Source organism: Homarus americanus, unplaced genomic scaffold, assembly GCF_018991925.1.
Source record: "Homarus americanus isolate GMGI-L3 unplaced genomic scaffold, GMGI_Hamer_2.0 scaffold23578, whole genome shotgun sequence".
Lineage (NCBI taxonomy): Eukaryota > Metazoa > Arthropoda > Malacostraca > Decapoda > Nephropidae > Homarus > Homarus americanus.
Genome location: NW_024733231.1, coordinates 43,400 through 69,813, shown reverse-complemented (window position 1 = coordinate 69,813; position 26,414 = coordinate 43,400). Strand labels below are relative to the sequence as shown.

The 26,414-nt window shown below is 39.9% G+C and overlaps 1 protein-coding gene across 1 annotated transcript in view; it reads left to right on the top strand.

Moving 5' to 3' along the window:
• Positions 1-200: 200 nt before the first annotated feature.
• Positions 201-26,414, top strand: part of LOC121869518 (phosphatidylinositol N-acetylglucosaminyltransferase subunit A-like) — a 44,389-nt gene continuing 18,175 nt past the window's right edge. The window contains 8 exon segments of the mRNA XM_042370872.1: positions 201-240; positions 243-272; positions 275-354; positions 9,352-9,442; positions 9,445-9,521; positions 18,842-18,960; positions 19,069-19,184; positions 24,338-24,429. Coding sequence (XP_042226806.1) covers positions 201-240; positions 243-272; positions 275-354; positions 9,352-9,442; positions 9,445-9,521; positions 18,842-18,960; positions 19,069-19,184; positions 24,338-24,429 — 645 coding nt within the window.

The window sequence follows — 26,414 nt, the reverse complement described above, 5'->3', positions numbered from 1 at the left end:
TCATTATTTTTTACATTGAAAGAAATATCTGAATGAAGATTTTGTTTTCCTTAGTATTTTAAGTAGGATGTAATATACTGAAAGTGTAGAAACAAGTGGAGTGAAATCCTTTTTAATAACAGGTTATGCACAAAGCATTATGATGATCAGTATTAAAACTTTGTCTTACTAAAATTTTTCATATGTATATTCTCTTCAGCATGGTGTCAGATTTCTTCTACCCTAATGTTGGAGGAGTTGAGAACACATCTTCCAGTTATCTCAATGTCTCCTCTGTCGTGGTCTAAGGTCATTGTCATTACACATGTTTATGGGGACAGGAGAGGTGTACGCTACATGACTAATGGGCTGAAGGTAAACTATCCCATAACCTTATTTCAATGTACTGTAATTTAAAGTAGTTTGCCTTGGCCATGGTGATGACATAATATTCAAGCTTATTTTAATACCATGAAACCTCTATTTAACGGACTACTGTATATGGAGAAGGAATTCCATTATACTGAGGGTCCACTAGATGTGAAACCTCCATCTGCCGAACTACAGGGTGTCCCCGAGTTAACGTCCATCTTACGAACACCTGCCGATACGAACAAGGTTCCATAAGGTCAATTATTTAACGAATCCGACAGAGGTGATTAAATCAAAACACAGTTCATTGGTTTCAGAATATGTTTTAAGTCCCACCATGTACCTGGAACACCAAAGCCATGCATCAAAACAATATCATGCTACAAACAACTAGCAATACAAACAAAACACAGCATTATTGTAATCATATTAAAAATATTTCCTTTTTTGTTCTTTAATACAAAAGATATCCATTAGATTACGTACAGGTTATTTTTCGTTCACAATTTCAATTATCAGTTATGAAACAAAACAATAAGTATGATTTCGTTAATGCAATAACAAATAAGCTGAATAACAAATAAGCTTCACATAGGCATAACATAATAATGGTATACGCCACTAAGTTAGAGTTTGCCTTTGTGTAAAACAGCCAACAGAAAAGAGGAAGGTGCAGTTCTCCTAGTCAAACACTCAGCCAGCTGCTCCATCCTATCAACCCAACCACCTGAGACAGTTCCTCTCTGTTTATCATCTGGTGAAACCTGCAATATCTATTCTTAGCCTTTTGTTCTGGGCAGCCTTAGTGGAATAAAGCTATCTGCACAAACCCCTGCGCTTATATTTTTAATGGCTATAGTGCCACCATACAGGATCTCTGATATAAGGGAGGATATCAAGACTGCATTATCAGCTCCATCCTGCAGTGCCAAGCACTCAGCAGCCAGTGTGCTTCTCACTATATGTCTTATTTTTGGTAGACGACCATACTAGTGGCACACAGCTTCCAGTTTCATCGTGAGGAATATGATGTAGCCGCCCTGGGATGATCCATCAGGTAAATTTCCATACCTTGCATCACTGAAGACAACAATTGAGCTCTTGGTGAGATCCAAATTGGGAAACTTCATACACACTTGTCTGGACTGTGCTTTTTTGATAATCTTTGCATCTCTTTGTAAATCAGTCACTTTGGCATTCTTGACTGAACAAGATATATCGCACACATCAACTGAGATCAGGTCTTGTCCGAGATGCTAGCCAGTTCACACGTCCAGAGGTTCTTCGGAGAACAGTAATTTCAGCATCAGTGAGGTCATCTTCTTTCTGCTTACTTCTTTCAGGGCTGATCTGCGGCTCCACTAACTCATCCACTTGAGGATTTTGGTGTATGATAATCCTCTTATCATGCTGTTGATCGATATACAATCCCAGGTACTTGAAGATTCCAGACTCTTCAGATCCCAAAGAAAATACTTCAATTTTTGGTAATTGACGTCCTCTTGAAAATGAGGTGTACCACACCAGAAGAAGTCATCAATTTTGCCTTGAATTGGTTGATATCAGGACAAGAAATATTTACATTGCATTAAACGAATTAAATAAACACTGAAAATGGGTGAGGGGCTATGGGTCCTCGAGATCACTATAGACATAACTCAAGGGTCAGTCATTTATTGCAGCTTCTAGTTCCAGTAAAACAGTATTTAATTCATTAACTGTAACCATGGCTTGTCCCATTACCTTTTTAAGTTCTGATTTCAAGGTACCTATGGACCTCTCCCAGATTGCTCCAAACCAAGGTGCTCTAGCAGGTCTAAAGTGCCACTCACTTCTAAGATCTGCTAATATATTTCCTAGTCCTATGTTATTCATTAATTCTCCTAGGATTTTAGCACCGCTAACAAAAGTGGTAACATTATCACTCATTAATATTTGAGGGTATCCTCTTCTGCTACTGAATCTGCACAAAGTGTGGAGGAATGTTTCACTTGATAGATCAGTAACAGTCTCCAGGTGTATAGCTCGCTTAACCGCACAAGTGAAAAGGACTACACACTTCTTTGATACAGTTGTTCAAGCGTATTTATATAGTCAAATATGTGCATATCACTTGGGCGCTGATATCTTTCATATGCTTCAATTGCAGCATTGTTTTTGTTTTAAACAAATTGTCCAACTTAGTCAAAAGCACATCAGTATCACTGTCACTGTTTAAATCATTAATTGTCACTGTTTAAATCATCAAGCTGCATCACGTGCAGAACCATCCAGTGACAGGAACAATGCAGGGCCTAACTTCTTTTTCTCCAGGTGAGTGAAGGTTCTCCATACTAGGACCTCATGCTTCCACTCGCTGTAGGGCAGATCTTTCCTCATCGGTGGTGGGGCCTTATTGTCTCGACTTGAGGCCATCTTCTCAATTGATAACTACGCTCTGCTACCAGTGATCAAATCAAAACACAGTTCATTGGTTTCAGAATATGTTTTAAGCCCCACCATGTACCTGGAACACCAAAGCCATGCATCAAAACAATATCATGCTACAAACAACTAGCAATACAAACAAGTCATAGCATTATTATAATCATATTAACAATAGGTACAACTGGCTCTTAGTATTAACCCTCGAGAACTAGTTTGCGTGTCGTAGTGACTAGGCGTAACGACGGGTGGGGAGTAATGCATCACCCAGCCCCACTTGTAGCGTGCGCTGAGGAGTGTCAGTACACCTTACTCTCACCAATGTAACATGTATGATCAAGTGCAAACTGTTGTTTTTTTGCTTATTAACTCTATTTTTTGCCCTTATCATGGCTCCCAAATGCAGACCTGATGCAAGTGATAGTAGTGCATCCAAGAAAGGAAAACAATTACAATGGAAGTGAAAGTTGATGTAATTAAATGTTCTGAAAAAGGCAAAACACCCTCAGTCATTGGTAAAGTGTTGGGCTTCAGTTGATGAATGGTTGGAATAATTTTGAAAGACAAAGAGAAAATTCTTGAATATGTAAAAGGATCTACACCAATGTACTCAACTGTGATAACAAAACAAAGAAGTGGATTGTTAATTGAAATGGAAAGATCATTAGTGATATGGGTGGAAGATCAGCCAGCCCAAGGTTTTAATGAAAGTTATACTTTTATTTTTACTTTCCTTTATTGTATTTTGTCATTCAATTTTTTCTATACTCTTAAATTAGGTGATTGAAGATGTATGAAATGACTTAGGCTGTGATATAGCGAACATAGGGTGTGTGTTCCGACTTACGTACATTACTGTGTATGATAGCGGGTTGCTCCTACTTACTGCTGGACCACTGAGGCCACCAATTGTAAGAACGCGCAACACGAGCTGCCACCCTGTGAGGCGGCACTCTTGACAATGACCTTAGCGTGATAGAGAGGAACATGGGTTCATGTAAATATAGTATCAGTGTTAGGGAGAAGAGGTGAATACTATAGGTGAATCATGACCCACTCAAATACATTTATTGAGACACAAAAAGTTTACAGGAAAGATGCTGTATGCAAAATAGGAACTCCTGGTACTGCCTCAGGAGGCTTAGTTCACGCACCATTGCTCACAAAAAACACACAAGCAGTAGCACCTGCAAAAACAACACCAGCGGCAAGAGTCTCATCACCAAGTGACACCTCCGATAATTCGGTGGACTAGCACCACCACACATAGCGTTACAGAGCTATGTGCATGTACTCATCCACCAATGATGGGGCTGGCATTGGTTGTGGGCGTGATTGATCCGGGTTCACCACAGGGCATGGCGTCAGGGGAATACTGGCCAGCTAGGCCCCTATAGGTGGTAGTGGAGCTTCTGACGGTCGGGGTTCACAGGATACCCGATTCCTGGACCTCAGACATCTCCCCAGGCTAGTGGATGTGTCATCCACGCTGCAGACTGGCTAGGCTGCGATAGGGACCTGTGGGAGGAGGCGTGGCGGCTCACTGTTCATAACAAACCAACGTTTCAAGGACATTAATAAGGACATAAAATACTTCACTCAAAGCACATTAACTACGTTACTTTAACACTAGCACAAACAAACTATTAGTTAGGTCAAATCACTTAAAAATGGCGAATTACAACACGGAGAAGGTGGGTGACCTGTGGGGAGGAAGCGTGGCGGCTCACAGGTTCGCGCCTTCCACCCCGCTAAAGTCACGGCACTTACTCAACCATTTAACTGGATTACGTTACTGTAACACACTGACGTTTGAAACTGAGCCTCACGAACTCAGTTTCATTCCCTACTATTATCTTTACAAACAATGCTCTGACTGAGCTATCAAAAGCAAGAATTAAATTGATAACAAGGTTGGATGGCAACAGGTCCCAACATGCAATGCCTTGCTACAACCTGAGTAGCAGATTTTAAAAGGCTCCCTTCAGAAATATCAACTCATTCCTCAGTTAACCTCCCTACCACAATTTCACTAAAATTATCAGAGTCTCTGCTAATCATAGGTGAAAAAAGGTTTACAGGTTCTTAGCGAAGAGTTTACAACTACAGTCAACAAACATACGACATCTCGATGATGTCATTAAAGAAACAGGGAGAACGGAGGACATTCACACTGGGAGACTCAGAAGGTTTTGTGGACGTGTAAGCGTAATATGGATCATTAGTTTAACAGGCTAGCCGTCATTACGATCATGACAACTGACTAAAGGGCATCCTCAGGAACGGAACTTGTTTGTAACCCGGGGTGCCCCTGTATATGTATAGAGGTGAAAGTTTGTAATACTGAGGGTTCATTACATGAAATCCATCTAATGGGTTATATGGAGAGAGAAGTTCGTCATATGGAGGTTTCACTGTACAGTATTATGATATTTGCACCATAGTTACCATGGCACAATAACCAATACTATACCTGTATTCTTTCACCAAAGTTTCCTCTGGAGAGATTCTTAGGGAGGCACTGAAGCATGTTGACAGTGTGGTTAGAAGGCCAAGTCACCTGTCTGAATAAACTGAATGTAGGATGTTTGGGCCAGGGTGGTTAGGACCTAACCTAACCTAACCTCCTGCTCTCCAAATAAACTGGGTTCCTGTGTCCCAAATGTACAGTTCTTGGTAATATTATCCTTATAAGACATTTTCAAATAATTTGGATCACCTAAAGTACTGGTAGTACAGTAGTTCACTAGAATCTGCATTGAACCTGGACAATTTCTGTAGACATGTTTTTTACTTTTATATTCCTGCTAGGGGTTGTAGTGGGCCATAGAAAATACCAATTTAAATCAACATTTTGGGAAACTGATTTAGGAACAAAAATTCCAAGTGGCTGCCAAGCACTACTGGATACATATATTAAAGGTATAGTTACATACATCTCTCTTCTGTTACCATTACCCATTACTCATCTAAGAGCATTGTGACGGCACGGCGTGAACTCACAAGACCAGACGGACCAACACTGGAGCAGGTTCAGTACCACGACAGGCGGTGCATGCCATGCCAACAGTGTTAGCAGAAGATGTGACCGACCTCGGTGCCTAAATAGCCGATTAGTTTTGAAGAGGATAAAAGTGAACAACATTATGGCTATCATAATGCATAACAAGATCAGGAAATGATATTAACATTAATTCAAAATGATGAACATGAATAGATTACATATTGAAAATGAAGAAAATATATTATTTCCAGATAACATGGGGCCTAGGTCTTGGCACAGCATGTTGTACAAGTGGAGATATGAGGCACTCCAAGAAAGTGAGAAGCCAAATTTAAAAAGCGGAGAAAAACGCTTTTAAAAGTTTTTTTAAGTTCAAACAACCATAACTTTATTGTTTTTTAAGCTAGAGAGAGATTTTTTTTTATCGTGCAGCTTAATCTCCTAGTGAAGTGTGAAAACTGGAAGTTAGTTCTGTTAATAGTTATTATTTTATCATGAGTTGATTGAGAATAACTACCCGTGATGTACAGTTGTTTGATCTTCAAACCAACAATAATCGTGTTTTTCTGCAAAATTGTCTTATTATTGTGGGCTAATACTGTAAAACAAGTTAATAATCACCAAAAACAGCACTCGTCTTTACCCCCCTCATAAACCTCAAAAATGAAATAATAATCATTGAACCTTTTTATGCTGTACAACGCTCCAAAACTAACAAGGAGGCAGCATCTGGGCGCGTGGCTTTAGCAAGGGGAAATCCATTGTGATTGGCTGCCTAGGGGTATGGTCCGAGGGAGGCGCACTGTCATTGGCTCGTGCTCCTCTCACTCTGAACGGGACGTAACCACCTTCATTGACTGAGCCAGATACGTAGCTCCCGGCTTGAGGGGAAATCGCACCTTATTTTTGAAGGACCATATTTCTGTTCTAACTAGAGGGTTACATCCAACGCCAACATGGAGAGGAAGGGTGAAAATAGGATATCCATAAAAAAAAATTAATTTTGCCCAGGGTTGCTCTTCACTCCCTTCTAATGCTGAGCGCGCAATATTTAATGAGAGACAGAGCCCAGTGATCAAAGTTAAATTTTTATGGCCTGCTGAAACCCCTGGAGTAACTAAAAAAATAAAACGGGTTTGCCCTCAAATGGTGGAAATTCTACTGGACTATAGGTAGGCACCCCAGCATATTTCACCTGATAATGATGAAACTCCCAGATAATATACTGTACAGTAGAAGTCCAAAAATCCGGACTGCTTGGGGATTGGGTCGGTCCGGATTTTCGGATTCTCAGGCAGTACTTTTAAAATTCAAATTTAAGGAGGAATAAAGAAGAGATGAACAGGTGCATTTTGATAGTTTATTCATTAGCAAATATAGCATGCTTCATTTATCAAAACGAGCAGTTTTAATGAAAAGCTGTGAATTCTATAATTTTATTCTTTGCCTTTTTTATATCATAAATTGTAGACTTTCCAATGTCGATGTTTCCATTATTAGAATAGTATTGCTCACAACACATTCTAGTTTCTTAATTATTTCAAGTTTGTCACTCAATTTCAACATGTTCTTCTTTTCTTCACACAACGAAGTTTATCTACTTTAGGAGCCATTATTATGGCTTGTACAGTACTCTGCAAATGGAAAGAGTAGGACCAAAATATTGTTATATTACAATGGTATTCTATTCATACTGTGCTTGATATAATGCATTCACGGAAATGTAATATTTTTGGAAATGACGTACGACAGTGAAAGTGGGATAATGCGTGATTAAAACAATGACTTTCGCTTTCTTTCGTTCAAAAGATACTGCATCGCTTTCAATGGTTTTCAGTTAAAAACTGTTGTATTACAATAATATTCTATCCTAATTGACTTGAATAAATACTACATACCATATTTCTGAATATTTTCATTAAAATCCATCAAAATCATTTTCCTTGTCATTGTCTGCAGCACCAAACAGCTTCTCCCGTCCTCTCCTTGAACAGGGCTAGAGGGTAATGATTTTTTAATCGCAGTTAAAAACTATTACATCACACGTATATTTTACCTAAACTGCCTTGAATGAATAGATTCTCGAAATAAATAGTAGTTTTTGGAAACGATGTATTTCAATGTAAAATAGATAAATACAGCGAAAAAACAAAAGACTTTACCTAAGCTCCGATGTTCTTGAGATGTTACTCTGTTTTGTAATAGTTTTCAGTTAAAATTCTGTTACAGTATATTACAATGATATTCTATTCATACTGTGCTTGATATAATATCGCTCACGGAAATGTAATATTTTTGCTGAAAATGACGACGACATAGTGGAAAGTGGATAAAATCGACGAAAACAATGACTTCGCCGTTCAAAAGATGTTATTGTAATCGCCAATGGTTTAGTAAAAACTGTTGTATTACAATAATATTCCTCCAAATTGACTTGAATAAATATTTGAATGGAAATATACAATATTTTTGGTTGAAACTACCTGCTTGCAGCCGTAATAATAAATGGTAAACAATTTTTCGCACTTGGTTCAGGCACGGGCAGCCCTCGGTTTAAAGGATGTATGTTTTTACAGAAGGTTTTGTTGTTCCATTACCTCAAAACGTATCGAATCTAAATTTAGAGAATATCATAAATTAACGATTTCAAAAATCATTTACCTATAAACTAGGGGGTAGATTATATATATGGTATGTTGTCACAGTTTGATTGTTGCTTAAGTGTTAAATGACGCGGTCATGGTTGTTCTGTAGCTGTGGCGCCACGACAAAAAGACACAAAAAGCCCGCTAAAAAAGTTTTGGAAAGTCCGATTTTAGGTGGGTCCGTTTTCTGTCATCCGGATTTTTACTACTGTTCTGTATTTTTTTTTTTTTTCTCCTTTTCTTAGCTACAGTACTAGGCTAAGAACTTCGCTTCTCTGAAACTGTGAATTTGTTTGTGATGTCGACAGTAAATCATCTTTATTTCAAAATTTTAATTTAAAAATTTTATTTTCACTCATATCCTGAAAGTTAATGTTTTCAAACAGTTATATCTTTGCATATACAGTATTAAATTTGTCATTGAAATGAACCAGAACTCATTAGTGGCAGCAAGCAGCCTCTCTAGGTATTATACCAGTAGCTAGGAATGTGTTGACATTTCATAAATATAAGGGAATAGTCAACGAATCCTCAAAATAATAATAATGATTATTATTTGATTTTAAGGTGAAATTACAATTATGATTGCTGCAATGTTAAATAGAAGAATGCACTGTAATCAATTTCAACACCAGATAAAATAAGTGAATCAATTATGATAACTGCAGTACAGTACTGTACATGAACACAGTGTAAGTAATAACAAATGCAGATTATGATTTCCTGGGCCATGTCTGGATAGTAGACAGCCAGGGAATATGTGACATTCTCAGGGTACAGTACAGTTCATTACACAGGTGAAATAGTAGTAGACAAATTAGAACCCAGCATGGGTGTAAACAAAGTGGGAATAAAAACATTTAATTATCAAGTGAAATAAGCTACTGTGCTTAATCTAAAGGTGGTCCAATAATTTTGTTTTTCCAGGTTTACTATCTCCCAATGCGATTTTACAGTCAGTCCGTCCTTCCCACCATCATCACATCCATTCCACTTCTGCGAAACATTTTCTTACGTGAGACATCGTTCATGGCCATTCGGCCTTCTCTACCATGGCACATGAAGCTATGAATCTGGCAAGAGCAATGGGACTTAAGGTACAGTATAGTGCAGTTATTTGTTGACATTAACAGTGATACAATATACAGTAAACCTTGATAAAACTTGGTGCTCTGTGTTCAAAGCGCCCTGGAATTGGGGTCACGTTAAAGTTCATTCATTTAATTTTCCTCGTAACTTGAGATGTAAGAATTCAGCTCTTTGACTAAGGATAAAATGCAAAATGACTTACATTACTTTTGAATTATAGTGAGACTTCATCAAGATTGATTTTCTTAAAAATTATCTGTTAGAGTACATTTACAGGATTCTTGTGAATCTATAGTCCTAGACATTCTAAAATACTTCATAAAAAGCAAATCTACTTAAATAAAGATTAAAAAAAATCTGTTTAATGTAGAATTGCATATAGTACAGTACAGTACAATAAAAGGACCATGTTAATTATAATAGAGTACAAGAAGAGATAATATAATACAGAGTAATACAGTGACTAATAGCAGACATTGACCTTGAACCACTACCAGCCACATTTCAATTGAGGAGGATGACTTATCATAAATTTTGGACATAAATTTATTGTCTGTCCTCTTGAATCTTGTGACAAATAAAATGTCATGTTACTATTACTGTGACCAGTAGTATCAGGGGTTACTGTGACCAGTAGTATCAGGTTACTGTGACCAGTAATATGAGGGGTTACTGTGACCAGCAGTATCAGATTACTGTGACCAGTAGTATCGGGGTTACTGTGACCAGTAGTATCAGGGGTTACTGTGACCAGCAGTATCAGGGATTACTGTGACCAGTAGTATGAGGTTACTATGACCAGTATTATCGGGGATTACTGTGAAGTATTATCAGGGGTTACTGTGACCAGTAGTATCAGGGGTTACTGTGACCAGTAGTATCAGGGGTTACTGTGACCAGTAGTATCAGGGTTACTGTGACCAGCAGTATCGGGATTACTGTGACCAGTAGTATGAGGTTACTATGACCAGTAGTATCAGGGGGTTACTGTGACCAGTAGTATCAGGGATTACTGTGACCAGTAGTATCGGGGGGTTACTGTGACCAGTAATATCGGGGTTACTGTGACCAGCAGTATCAGGGTTACTGACCAGCAGTATCAGGGGTTACTGTGACCAGCAGTATGAAATTACTGTGACCAGTAGTATCAGGGGTTACTGTGACCAGTAGTATGAGAGGATTACTGTGACCAGTAGTATCAGGGGTTTTGTGACCAGCAATATCAGAAACTGTGACCAGCAGTATCAGGGGTTACTGTGACCAGTAGTGTCGGGGTTACTGTGACCAGTAGTATCAGGGGGTTACTGACCAGTATCAGGGGTTCTGTGACCAGCAGTATCAGGGGTTACTGTGACCAGTAGTATCAGGGGTTACTGTGACCAGCAGTGTCAGGGTTACTGTGACCAGTAGTGTCAAGGGTTACTGTGACCAGTAATGTCAGGGGTTACTGTGATAGTATCGGGGGTTACTGTGACCAGTAGTGTCAGGGGGTTACTGTGACCAGCAGTATCAGAGGTTACTGTGACCAGTAATATCAAGGTGTTACTGTGACCAGCAGTATCAGGGGTTACTGTGACCAGCAGTATCAGGGTTACTGCAGCGGTATCAGGGGTTCTGTGACCAGTAGTATCAGGGGTACTGTGACCAGTAGTGTCAGGGTTACTGTGACCAGTAGTGTCAGGGTTACTGTGACCAGTAGTATCGGAGTTACTGTGACCAGTAATGTCGGGGTTACTGTGACCAGCAGTATCAGGGGTTACTGTGACCAGTAGTGTCAGGGTTACTGTGACCAGTAGTGTCAGGGGTTACTGTGACCAGTAGTATCAGGGGGTTACTGTGACCAGTAATGTCAGGGGTTACTGTGACCAGCAGTATCAGGGATTACTGTGACCAGTAGTGTGGGGTTACTGTGACCAGTAGTATCGGGGTTACTGTGACCAGTAATGTCAGGGTACTGTGACCAGTAGTATCAGGGGTTACTGTGACCAGTAGTGTCAGGGGTTACTGTGACCAGTAATGTCAGGGTTACTGTGACCAGTAGTATCAGGGTTACTGTGACCAGTAGTGTCAGGGGTTTACTGTGACCAGTAGTATCAGGGGTTACTGTGACCAGCAGTATCAGGATTACTGTGCCCAGTAGTGTCAGGGGGTTACTGTGACAGTAGTATCGGGGTTACTGTGACCAGTAATGTCAGGGGTTACTGTGACCAGTAGTGTCAGGGGTTACTGTGACCAGTAGTGTCAGGGGTTACTTGACCAGTAATGTCAGGGGTTACTGTGACCAGTAGTGTCAGGGGATTACTGTGACCAGTAGTGTCAGGGATACTGTGACCAGTAGTGTCAGGGTTACTGTGACCAGTAATGTCAGGGGTTACTGTGACCAGCAGTATCAGGGGATTACTGGCCAGTAATGTCAGGGTTACTGTGACCGAGTATCAGGGGATTACTGTGACCAGTAATGTCAGGGGTTACTGTGACCAGTAGTGTCAGGGGTTACTGTGACGAGCAGTATCAGGGATTACTGTGACCAGTAGTGTCGGGGGTTACTGTGACCAGCAGTGTCAGGAATTACTGTGACCATAGTATCAGGGGTTACTGTGACCAGTAGTATCAGGGTACTGTGACCAGTATGTAGGGGTTACTGTGACCAGCAGTATTAGGGGGTTATGACCAGCAGTATCAGGGATTACTGTGACCAGTAGTATCAGGGAGTTACTGTGACCAGTAATGTCAGGGGTTACTGTGACCAGCAGTATTAGGGGGTTACTGTGACCAGTATCAGGGGTTACTGTGACCAGCAGTATCAGGGATTATTGTGACCAGTATTGTCAGGGGTTACTGTGACCAGCAGTATTAGGTTACTGTGACCAGTAATGTCAGGGGTTACTGTGACCAGCAGTATCAAGATTACTGTGACCAGTAGTGTCAGGGGGTTACTATGACCAGTAGTGTCAGGGGTTACTGTGACCAGTAGTGTCAGGGGTTACTGTGACCAGCAGTATCAGGGGATTACTGTGACCAGTAGTGTCGGGATACTGCAGTAGTGTCAGGGGATTACTGTGACCAGTAGTGTCAGGGGTTACTGTGACCGGTAGTGTCGGGGTTACTGTGACCAGTATGTCAGGGGTTACTTGACCGTAGTGTCAGGGTTGCTGAAGTAGTATCAGGGGTTTGTGACAGTAGTGTCAGGGATTACTGTGACAGTGTCAGGGGGTTACTGTGACCAGTAGTATCAGGGATTACTGTGACCAGTAGTGTCAGGGATTACTATGACCAGTAGTGTCAGGGGTTACTGTGCCAGTAGTGTCAGGGGTTCTGTGACCAGCAGTATCAAGTTACTGTAACAGTAGTGTCAGGGGATTACTGTGACCAGTTGACAGGGTTACTATGATGTGTAGGGTTACTGTGATGGTGTCGGGGATTACTGTGACCAGTAGTGTCAGGGATTACTGTGACCAGTAGTGTCAGGGTTACTATGACCAGTAGTGTCAGGGGTTACTGTGACCAGCAGTATCAGGATTACTGTGACCAGTAGTGTCAGGGGATTACTGTGACCAGTAGTGTCAGATTTGTGACCAGTAGTGTCAGGGTGCTGTTCAGTAGTGTCAGGGGTTCTGTGACCAGTAGTGTCAGGGATTACTGTAGTAGTGTCAGGGGATTACTGTGACCAGTGAGGTTGCTGTTACCAGTAGTGTCAGGGGTTACTATGACCAGTAGTGTCAGGGGGTTTCCAGTAGTGTCAGGATTACTGGCCAGTAGTGTCAGGGGATTACTGTGACCAGTAGTGTCAGGGGTTACTGTGACCTGGGTGTCAGGGGTTACTGTTACCCAGTAGTGTCAGGGGATTACTGTGACCAGTAGTGTGGGATTACTGTGACCAGTAGTGTCAGGGAGTTACTGTGACCAGTAGTGTCAGGGGGTTACTGTGACCAGTAGTGTCAGGGGATTACTGTGACCAGTAGTGTCAGGAGTTACTGTGACCAGTAGTGTCAGGGGATTCTGTTACCAGTAGTGTCAGGGATTACTGTTACCAGTAGTGTCAGGGATTACTGTGACCAGTAGTGTCGGGGGTTACTGTGACCAGTAGTGTCAGGGGTTACTGTGACCGTGGTAATTTGAGGGATTACTGTGACCAGTAGTGTCAGGGATTACTGTGACCAGTAGTGTCAGGGGTTACTGTGACCAGTAGTGTCAGGGGATTACTGTGACCAGTAGTGTCAGGGTTACTGTGACCAGTAGTGTCAGGGATTACTGTGCCAGTAGTGTCAGGGGTTACTGTGACCAGTAGTCTGGGGATACTGTGCAGTGTCAGGGGTTACTGTGACCAGTAGTGTCAGGGGTTACTGTGACCAGTAGTGTCAGGGGTTACTGTTACCAGTAGTGTGGGATTACTGTTACCAGTAGTGTCAGGGGTTACTGTGACCAGTAGTGTCAGGGGTTACTGTTACCAGTAGTGTCAGGGGATTACTGTGACTAGTAGTGTCAGGGGATTACTGTGACCAGTAGTGTCATCGGGTTACTGTGACCAGTAGTGTCGGGGGATTACTGTGACCAGTAGTGTTAGGGGATTACTGTGACCAGTAGTGTCGAGTTTGACCAGCAGTATGGGATTACTGTGACCAGTAGTGTCGGGGATTACTGCCAGTAGTGTCAGGGAGATTACTGTGACCAGTAGTGTCAGGGATTACTGTGACCAGTAGTGTTAGGGGTTACTGTGACCAGTAGTGTCAGGGGATTACTGTGACCAGTAGTGTCAGGGGATTACTGTACCAGTAGTGTCAGGGGATTACTGTGACCAGTAGTGTCAGGGATTACTGTGACCAGTAGTGTCAGGGGTTACTGTGACCAGTCATGAGTTACTGTGACCAGTAGTGTCAGGGGTTACTGTTACAGTAGTGTCAGGGGTTACTGTGACCAGTAGTGTCAGGGGTTACTGTGACCAGTAGTGTCAGGGGGTTTCTGTTACCAGTAGTGTCAGGGGGTTACTGTGACCAGTAGTGTCACTGAGGTACTGCTGGCCTTGCTGACTGTGTGTAGTAAGGTGAGGCTAATTCAGCAGTGAGCTTTATCAACTCTGCCACCACTATGTCATAAGGCTTACGGGACCTACCTTTACTGTAATAGCTACTATATCAGAGTAAATGTGAACCAACCAAACCTTACCTACCTTAACCTAACACTCTTACTTTAGATTTTGCTGTATATATATTTTATATTCCATATTCCACACTGCAGCTTACCTTACTTGCACACTGACAAAATCGGCCTGTGTACATATATATATATATATCTTGATAAAATCACACGGGAAAAGGGAAACAACGGAGCACCTTAGCTTTCGTCTTTATTCAGGACATCTTCAGAGGCAACTGGATTACATGGACAGAGAGAGGCTTAAATATACAGGCTCATAGTCTCAAAAACAAGTTGAAGTTTTTGAGAGATTGCAGAGATGATAAAATTGTTCCCAAGTCCTGTCTTCCAAGTAGACTAAGAAATCTGGACAATCAAGCGTTCTCTGAGTTGGATAAAGTGTTGCTGGATTCCCTTATCAAGAATTCAAGTGATAGTGTGAAATTAGCCTTCAAACACAGTGCTCAGTGTAAAATACTTATGCAAAACACTGTTTGTGGGTGATAGAAAATGGCACACCATTCGTGATTTTGTATATCAACTTCTTAGTGAGCAACAAAGCCCAAAAAGAAGATTAAATGCCAAATTAAATGCTCTGTTTGTGAGAGTTACTGGACCATATTAGGTGATCCATATTTGTTCATAAACTTATCATCTTATGATCTACAGACAAATGAGGAAACTTGTTCTTGTTTTTGGTAGAAAGTTTTCTACCACTCAACCCGGTCGTTAATCCCGGCTTACTATTGCTAAAGTTTTAATCAACTGGAAAGAATAAAGTCGGCAGATATTACAAATGAAAGATATTTCCATAGCTGAAGGTTGTATAATGTTTTACATAAGAAAAATTTCATTTAAACATTCCAAAAGATTTGAAACAGCAGTAAACTTGAAAAGAAATAAGAATGTCCATATTACCAAGGCTGATAAGTCTAATGCTATTATAATTTTGGATAAGTGACTACAATGATAAGATGAATTCATTGCCAGTGATGAAAACACGTATTATGGAGCTTCTGAAAGATCCCCTGGAAAATATTAATAAGTTATCTAATTCCAAAATGAAGATGTTATGGAAAAAGAACCCGATCTCACCAAACAGCTCTCTCAAATCAATCCCACTTACCTTATATGTATGGATTCAGTCAGCTTATTAAACTTAACAATCCATTAAATCCTATAAACAGGTTCTGTGGGTTCTGTTACTTACACAAATTATCAAGTGGCTGAGTAAAGATGCTATCCCCTCTTACAGGCCAAATATCTAATTCCCTTATACACAATAGCAGTGATTTAATTGATAAACTCAAAACACAATGAACCTTACTTGAATTAATAAGTTTTGATGTAAATTCACTGTTCACTAGAGTACCTGTAGAACTTTTCATTTCTTAAAGATAAATTAAACTGTTAGATTTAACTACCAGACATGATACTTTCCTCAAATTGATAGAGTTATCACGTAACTGAAACTTAATGTGTTTAGAGCAAATGGGAAGTTCTACAAGCAAATGTTGGCATGAGCATGGGTAATTGTCTTTCTATCCTCTAGCCTGTATTTATATAGGTTTTTGAGTCTAGATTACTGCAATATAGTGGACTTTATTCCTCCATGGTATGAATATGTAGATGATGTTCTTTGTCTTTGGCCTAGAAACAGTGACCCATTGGAATTTTTAGACAAGCAATGATATTGTCCCAAGTATCACATTCAAAATTGAAAGAGAAATAAATGGATCCCTTCCATTCCTTGATATGCTTATCATGAGAAATGGCCAAAACTACAAATTTAAGGTATACAGAAAGCCCACACAGGTGAACAGTTTCATACACTTTTTATCCAGATCACCTGGAGTCTACAAAATGTCAGTTTTTCTGCTATGTTCTTAAGATGTCTGCGTGTTTGTGACTCTGAATTTATTGGCGATGAATTGAAACACATTCGTTTCCATTGCACAAAAGCTTCGGGTACCCTTCTGTGTTTTGTTGATCGTTGGTTTAAAAGACTAAAATTCTTTCATTCCTCTCAAACCAGGCAAATTCCTCGGCAAGTATTTTGACTCTGCCCTATCATCATGAATTTGTCCCGTTAGTTCGGTCCCTCAAGCTACTAAATATTAATGTTGTTTTCAAGTATGACTCAACCATTACCAATATGTTAATAGAAATAGCCCAAGTTTGAATGTAAATGGAAGTGTTTATTGTATTCCATGTAGCAAATGTAATTGTAATTATGTAGGACAGACAGGAAAAACACTGCAGCTCAGAATCAAAACAACATGAAGTACAATATCAAAACAGCATCTGAAAGCAGTGCCTGTTCGTTCATGTTAGAATAATAATCATCCATTGCTTGGGAAAAAACTTAGAAGTATTTAAATCATCTTGTGTCACAGAAAGACTTCTGGTTGAAGCTAGTTTGATTAAAGAATTAAAATCAATGAACCTAAGTGATGGTCAGTTCAAAACTGATATGTTACATAAATTTATTTGTCAGTGGCCCAAGGTTAAAGTGCTTTGAAAACCTTTGATCTAGATGTATGATAGTTATTTAGTGGGTCACTTATTTTTTGACCTGACCTGACTAGTCACGTCACCCCTTCTCTTAAGCTCTCGCTCTACGTGTGTGTTGGTGTGGGGTTAGTGGATGACATCATTATGACTGACCTCATGTTTAATAAGGTCCCTATATTTAAGCTCTCTCTGTCCATGTAATCCAGTTGCCTCTGAAGATGTCGAATAAAGGCGAAAGCTAAGGTGCTCGTTATTTCCCTTTCTGTGTGTTTTTATCAAGATTTATCTTATCCACGTTTCATTGTGGATCTACATGAAATATATATATATATATATATATATATATAATATATATATATATTTTTTAATATTATTATATATATATATATATATTATATTTTATATATATATATATATATATATATATATATATATATATATATATATATATATATATATATATATATATATATATATATATATATATATATATATATATATATATATATACTGTATAGTAAATATCATAAACACACATAGGCATGGCTAGTTTTATTACAAAGTGATGAAAAGGATAATGTAAAGTGGGTAGTCCTCAAAACATGTAGCTATGTCTCTCTTTATTTGAGTGCCCCGTCATAGGAGTCCGTTTTCTCTCACATCAGGACGCCTAAGTCCTCCGTTTTCTCTCTTAATCTTAGAGTGCACCAGAAACTTTACTATACTTAGTAATGCCACAGAATTTGTTGAGGCAACTTAGATATGTCTAATTACAGTTGGAATATTCAAGATCCATTATGAGTGATGTTTAAAGCTTCAGCTGTCTTTATGGTTGGTAAAACTTGTCAAGTCTGTCAGTCTGAGTGGCATGTGTGAGGCCTTGTGTTTGTACAACCGCTAAATATATAAATATATAATGTTATGGTAATTATCAGAAACACGCATAGGCATGACTAGGTTTATACAAGTGATGAAAAATATACCATCAATACTGTACAGTGGGTAGTCCACAAAACATTTAGCCATGTCTATTTATTTGAGTGCCCCGTCATAGAAGTCCGTTTTCTCTCACTTCAGGACTCCTGAGTCGTCCGTTTTCTCTCTTAATCTTAGAGTGCACCAGAGACTTCGTTATTCATAGTAATGCCACAGAATTTGAAATTGCAACCCCAATTGCAACTGGGGTTGCAATTGTTGAGGCAACTAGATATGTCTGATTGCAGCAAATGTGTTATTTTCAATTTGTCGGTGAAAGATTTTATCCTCAATAGATGTAGGTTAACATTACACCTGGAGGCAAATGCTTAAAAAAAGCCTAAGGAAGGAAGCATATTCCTTTAACAAATAATATCTGACCAGTATGGGGAGGATCATCGTGTCTCCGTCAGGTGGAGTGGTGGTCTAGCAATCCACAGTTTTTTGGGCGTCACGTCGTATATGCGATCGGACATTAACCGGCGCATGACTGTATATATAGTACACAGACTATGGCACACCCCACTCAGTAGCAAAGGTTAATTTAGGTACTTGTTAATTAATTATGACTGCAAATTACATTATAAAGGTATTTATTTTTGTATTAGCACACTAGGATATAATTAGCTTAATTCTTGATTTTTAAAATGTTATATTACATGAATGGTAAGCAATTATTTAGAGCACTATACTGGAACTATTGCAGAGTGTGTTTACGGATCATTCGCTGTTTGGCTTTGCTGACATGTCTGCTATTGTGACAAACAACTTCCTAGCATTGTCTTTGGCTGATGTCAACCACTGCATCTGTGTCTCCTATGTTGGGTAAGAGATTACACTAAGTTTCTTTAATAAACAATAAATGTGTACTGACTAAGTAGTAAAGCATGGTTTGATGTATAGTACATGACTAATTAAAAATGACTCTTACAGAAAAGAAAATACTGTGTTACGAGCCAATGTAGATGAGAAGAAGGTGTCTGTCATACCAAATGCTTTGGATTCCCATATTTTCAAGCCTGATCCATCACAGAGACCTGCCAATAAAAGTAAGTGACTTAGTTTTAGGCTACAGGTCAACAACAACTCCAGCAGAACACTTGTTGGTAGAGCCTACATTGGGTCAGAAGCTTGACTCGTCCATGTGGCAGGCTACACTGCTCGATCAAATTGGTGTAAATTGCTGTTATATGTGAGCAATTCCTCACCCAATTCAACCTAAGTTACATCACTGCTTCAGACTATAAACCTGGTGGTTGCTTTAAATGTCAGTGAGGTTTCAGGCTCACTGAGTCAAGCAAAGTTTATCCACATCTGTGCAAGATTCTAGATCACTTAGAGTTCTTGCCTTGGGTCGGTGAGGTAATGAAACTTGTTACATAGAATTGTGTTTATTATGTTAATGATTGTGTTATTATGGTCGTGTCACATCTTACGCGGGGGTCACGTTCTTAAGAGGGCGTGGCACGTAAAGGCAAAAATGCATATAGTCAAAATTACCCTCGAAAAATCCCTAAAGCACCCATAAAGTACAAGGTTATAATTATATGCTTGTACTGTAATGTGGCTTAGAAATAAGGAAAATGTAATATAAAACTATAAAATAAAAAATATGAAGAGAAAGGGTGTTTTGGGGGGGAGAGGAGAGGGCCAAGTGGGGAGGTGAAGTGGAGAGGAAAGAACCAGGTAGGGATGTGAGGGAGAGAGGAGATGGAAGAAAAATGGGAAGAGAGTGGGGGAAGAGGGAGTTGGGAGTGAGATGGGGAGAAAAAGAGGGGAAAGAGAGGGGGAGGGTGAGGATAAGGGTAGAGGGGAATGGGGGAGATGGAGAAGAGTGAGGAGACATATGGTAGTGAGAGAGAGGTAGAGAGGAGGGAGGAAAAGTGGAGGAGTAAAAGGAGGAGGAAGAGGGAGGTATTGGGAGTGTGGAGGAGGAAATGGGGAGAGAGTGAGAATGGAGGAAGAGGGGGAAAGAGAAGAGTAGGTGGAGGGGTAAGGGTAGGATTAGTAGAGAGAAGGGGATAGAGGAGAGAATGAGAGGGGTACCCACACAGCGGCAATGGGCGAGTTGGTGGTTCTGGGTAAACACAAGAAATACACTCTGCCACGTTTGTAGAGTGATACGATAAATATAATTTGTAATAAAAGTTTAAAGTCAAGCTATAATAGTCGAGATAAGTTTATTTCTTGAGAAACAGGGCCGCCATTTGCAATGACGTCACCACCTACCCTGCAGACGACGCACGCATGGAGAGACGAGTCAATATAGAAGTAATGACATTGTCTGGACTTTGTTTTGTGAATGCCTGATGCTAGGTAAACATGACAACATAGTGCTGTTATTGTTTTGATGATTCACTAATGAACCACTGGGATATATCATCTTTATATTAATGGGTAAAATTTTACTTTCACGACCATAAGTATTTGGATGCTTAGATTCAAGATAGGCTATATTGGGTAAATTTTAAGTTTTGGTCATCCCTGCAGACTATGTTTTTTTTTATGATGGTTTGTGATGTGTTATGAACGATTTTGACCTTCATTCCTGTCGGAAATCACTAGTTTTGAGTTACTACCCCTCCCCCCCACTGATGTATGTTAAGCTAACCTTATACAGTAACTCATCTTACCCTAACCTAACCTAACATATGACCTGTATTTTCTTATGCGATCGTAAAATGTTTTACGACAGAAATCCCGTAGAGATAATAACTTATTGTTTGAAGTACAGGTACTTAATCCCATAGTTAGAATCTTAAGGTCCCCCAGATGACCAAAACCAAAATAATATCAAAATTGTTTGGAATGTTTATACTATGAAATTTGTGGTATGGGCAGCTAATATCCATTGAATTAGTTAATGTGCTTAGTAATATTTATACATTCAAAATAGTATTACTGTGTTGCGCAGTAAAGCACAATTAATTATCTACAGTATAGTCTGGATTTACGCGGTTTTTGTTTATGTGTTTGGTCATTTACGCGGTGCCTTGCCAGAATGAAAATGCTTTAATTACGCGGTAAATTTGGTCATTTACGCGGCGAGCGGCTGGAGAGGTTGAGACCGCCGCGCCATTTTTTACCCATGCGGTCCATTCTTGACCATAAGCGGGAAGCGGCACGGTGAGTGGTGCGCATTAGGCTGCTCTTACGTTATCGCTGACGTCATATGACGTATCGGACTGTGATTGGGCCGTGCCTCCTTACCACCCACGCATTCCCTCCGCCGCTAGCTGTGATTGGTCTAATGCAACATGACGTGCCTTGCCACCACAGGGTAGAAGTCGCTGACCTAGCCGAGCCTCTCTCATTGTTCTCAGTCCGCGTATACAGTTCTCTCTTGTGCCCACTATTCCCCTCACAATGGCCTCCGCGGGACCCCCATCACCTGAGAAAAACCTTGAATTACCTGGACCAAGCCATGATAATGTGAAGGAAATCATCGAGTTGGGGGAGAAAATTAAGCTCATCCGTGACAACGACCCAGACAAGCATCGGTATGAAGTGTCTAATAACCATCTGACGAAAGTTATGGAGCCGTATATCCAGAGCTATCTCGACAACATCAATGCTAGTCGTCAACGTAGTATTAAGGACTTCTTCGCCCGCAACCCACCACAACCACAGCTAGCCCAAGTCAGTGATAGTGATAGTGAGGATATAGACTTTGAGGGGTTTGTCAGGGAGGCCCTGCAAACCTCTGCGAGTAGTGAAAGTGATTCACCGGAGGGCAACTAATCTGCCCTCTGCCTCGGAACCAGCTGCCATCCACGTGTGCCGACCCAGCTTTTCTACTAACGTAAGTGTTAAAAAACCTAATATTATTGATATTTCTCTTAATTATTAATTATGTGTGCATACCATCATAAAATTAAGATGTTATTTTTACTACAACGCACGTATTGTGTCGGAAAAAGTGGAGTTTGGGGGTCGGCCCAGTCTCTATTTCAATTAATCCCATATGTTCTGTTATTTCATTTTTGCGTTTCTTGTTTTACGCGGGCCTCCACGGGTTCAATTGACAGCGTAAATGCAGACTATACTGTAATAATATTTATTTACAGAGCCGATCAGCCAAGAAGGTTGGACAACTACATCCGGGGTTCATAAAGGCAGATGAAAGAATTTTACCAAAAGTACCTGTAGATGTCTTTATGATTGTAGAGTACAGCATTATCAAGAACTCCGCCATCCAGCTATGAAGCATTTTAAATTACATCTGTCATCTGATCATCTCAAGCCCATCCCCTGGCCATGGTCGTCCCTAGTCCTTCCACAACATTAAATATAGACATCAGTGACGAAAACTTACATTTTACAGACATGAAATAGAGAACAGTGGTGAAAACTTACATGTTGGAGTTATCTGTCTTTTGCATTATTTTGGCAGCCAGCAGTAAATACACACGATGATACTTGAGCAGTAATTTATTTTAACCTAAAAATAATGTATGCCTCAATACTCACATCAAAATGATCTTAACAACAGTCGATGCAGTATTCTGACATGGGGAAGTGCCGTCGAGCAGCAAACCACCATCTCTTTCTTATCTTCTTATCTTTCAGTACTGTGATGAATATTTTGCCTTGTGAGGATTTTTCGATACTCTTTCACATTGGCACGAAGCACCAACGACTCTTTGTCCTTTGCTTGAACATTGTACAGTACTGTATATGGCCACATATCCTGTATTTATGCTGGGAGCAACACATGCACCACAGCTGGCTGCCTCCTGCTGGGCGGCTCGCCCCAGCCAGTGACGTCACAACCAATCACAGAGTTTTTGGCGTCATGTGACTTTTTAGCAACTTTAACCCTTGTTTTTGAAAATTTTGGTTCAATTTATTTAAAAGTATCATTACCATAGTGAATTTAAGTGTTTTCTTTACCCATTGATCTGCCATCTTACAAAAAAATTCCGACCGTCAACTCGTCCATTTACCGCTCCCTGCCCCACCTTAGTGAATCGGGGAGGGAAGGAGGGAGAGGGTAATGCATGTTGCCATTGTTACATATAATGATGTGGCGACTTGTGGTGTAATGGTCAGCATTCTCGTCTTGCAAGCGAGCGGAGCCGAGTTCGATCCTCGGGCAGGGTGAAACTATGGGCAAGTTTCTTTACGCCATTTGCCTCTGTCTACCCAGCAGTAATTGGGAACCTGGATGTTAATCGATTTGCGGATCGTATTCTGGGGTAATGGTTAGCCAGTGCAGTTGGCGAGTTGTCCAGTCTTCTTGGACTATTCCTTGACACTGGGTCATGCAGCTTGTTAACTTGGGGTGTGGTTGTTGTGTTGGCGACAGCTTCTACACCTTAACAAATTCACGCTAAGGAGGCCCTTGGGCCTGTCATCCTCGATTTCGAGGGGCTTCCATTATAATGATGTTATAAAAGTTGTGGAAAAATAGTTTTAATACTCTAATGTGACTTGGAAATGAAGAAAATATGATAGAAGACTATAAAATAAGAAATATGAAGAGCACGGGTGTGTATTTCATGTGGGAGGTGATCGTAAGTGTGGAAACAGTGAGACGTTTGTCACTAGCGTATCTGGCGACAACTGGTTAAGCCTATTTCAGTTTAAATGCCACCACACAACCACCTCTGCTGTAAGTAAACCTGAACACTCACCATTCATCCTGGATCTTCTTGTTACAATGACAATGATGATTAGTACAGCACCCATATAATGAATGATGAGATGATGATGGATACTGTACACACTCTGATGATTAGTCTTCCTCATCCCCCATCAACATTATTGAGGGGACGTCTGGGCTTGATGTTGATCCAGGAGAAGAAGGCGCAGGTGGAAGTACCTCCCCCAGCCATATGCGTCTACACTCACTTGTTTTTTTTGTTTTTTCTTAGGCCAGGCGTGTAAAGTTGAATGTGTGTAGGTTAAATGCGCGTAAGATGCGACATCACTGTACTTATCAAATGAATACAAAACTGAAATTTACAAGCTTTAAATATTTTTAATAATTGAGTGAAATAGAATACAGTAAAAAAATATTGGAAATCAAGTAATTTGTCTCATTAGGTGTATTGATTACTCTAAGGAATATCTGTCCATAGTGTATGTTTGAAACTTCAATTTATGCTACAACTTATTAGGAACCAGTCATAAGTGAAAAAAATTTATTAGCATTTGAATACTAAAATACAATCTCTTGAGAAAAAACTATTATTTGCAGTAAATGTTATTGTGATGAGCCGTCTCCAGTACAGAAAGGGGGTAGATCTACAGCCTGCAATAATAAAAGATATCTGTCAACGGTACCCACAGGTTGGTACAGTATTTTTAAATTATTATGGTCAGTGTCAGTACTGAAAAATTAGAAAATACTGTGAAATCTCCTTTTAACAGACTTCAATTTAATGGACTAATCTCTTACATATATGTTCAGTAAGTCCTCGCTTAACTTCGACCGCCTAACGTTGTTTCGGTACCACGTCGCTGAACTTTAGAGACCAAAAATTTGTTTAACGTCCCGGTGATCCGATACTACAGTGATCCCTCGGTTAACGAACGCCTCGATTAACTAAATTTCGGTTAACGAATTACCTTCCATAAGATTCTTCACTTCGGTTAACGAAAAAATTCTTTACGAATTTTTCCCAACATGTTTTCGCCTGTTTTCGCCTGCTCACCAGCTGTAGTATTAGTCCGCCAATACAGTAATCGGTTTTAGGGCTTAAATTCGTTACCATTTGAGTAAATATCAAGAAGGTTGTACTATTCAATAATTTTCCAAGTCTTATATTAAAGTTTTTAGTCATTTTAACAATTATTTAACATAATTCAAGTACAGTGGGGTATGCTATAACGAACGTAATTGGTTCCAGAACCTCGTTCGTTATAGCATTCGTTCGTTATAGGATTAATCCGTTCCAGGCCCCCAAATACAACCGCTTAACACTGAAAAAATTCTGTGGAAAATGTAAAAAATACGGTACTTTATCTTACCTTAGTGTTATTCAGCATGCAGGTACCCCTAAACACTGGCACATCACTATCACTTCCACTGGGAGTCTTGGCTTTAAGGTCCTCAAACAATTGTTTAGCCTTCTCACAAATTATAGCTTCACTAATGTTACCACCTGCCATTTCTTTCTCCTTTATCCACACTAAGAGTAAATTTTCCATCTCTTCAATCACATTACACTTTGCTTTGCTAAGTCTAAAGATTCCCTTAGCCACTTGCACAGTTTTTAACTCCTCTTTATTCTTCAAAATCGTACATATAGTCGATTTAGCCATCCCATATTCATCACTAAGTTTCGCAATGCTTCTTCCATTCTCACGTTTCTTTACAATTTCTTTCTTAGTTTCAAGGGTTATTAGCTTTCTCACTCGCTTTGGACGACTCATTGTTACAATTGTATACTTGTATAACAAAATAGTTATACAAATAACGCGAATTTCCACATCAAAAGACGAAATTTCAACAATAACAGTGGTGCACTGGCTACACAATGAGACAAAGATGGCGCCTGACGCTCTTGTTGTGGGTCGCGGTACAACAATATTCATGCGCCAGGCGAAATAGTCCCGTATTCATCCGCGTTCGTTGTAGGAGTTGCGTTCGTTATAGCATTCTCAATTTTATAGGTAAAACCGTTCGTTATAGGAATATTCGTAGTAGGATCCGTTCGTTATAGCATACCCCACTGTACAAGGAACTAGTTTTTAGCGTCTTAAACAGCACGCTCCCCCAGAATGGTGTCACTTTGTGTCTCTGCTCAGTGGAGGAAGCATCTTGCTTGACTCTCTCTTGAACATAAACTATTTTTACGTTCTTACAGTACAATTGTGGTCATTCGAAGTTTATTTTACATATTGACAATATAAATGCAGTGCAGTGTTGATTTAAAAGAAAATAATCTTGAATTGCACATGAACTAAAATTTTATGGGTAAATAGGCATGGGGTGACTTCTTTCCCACCCCAATGCCTTCTCTTCTCCTTCTCCTCCACCCCCACTTCTAATTCCCATCATCTCAACCAGGAGCCTTCTACATGCACACCTCAAAGTAGCGTGCATTTTTACTAGTTGTATGTAATTTTAGATGAGCTGGAACCAATACCCAAAATCCCATTAAACAATGGTTTCATTTAACAAAATAAGGTTAACGAATGACTGGACATTGGTTGGTTAACTGAGGACCACTGTATGTTATTTTAGATAGTCACGGGACTGCAGTCGGCACCTTAACATATGCGGGGATAGGTAACAGAGATACCCGTGAATGTTAAAATCCATAACTTAC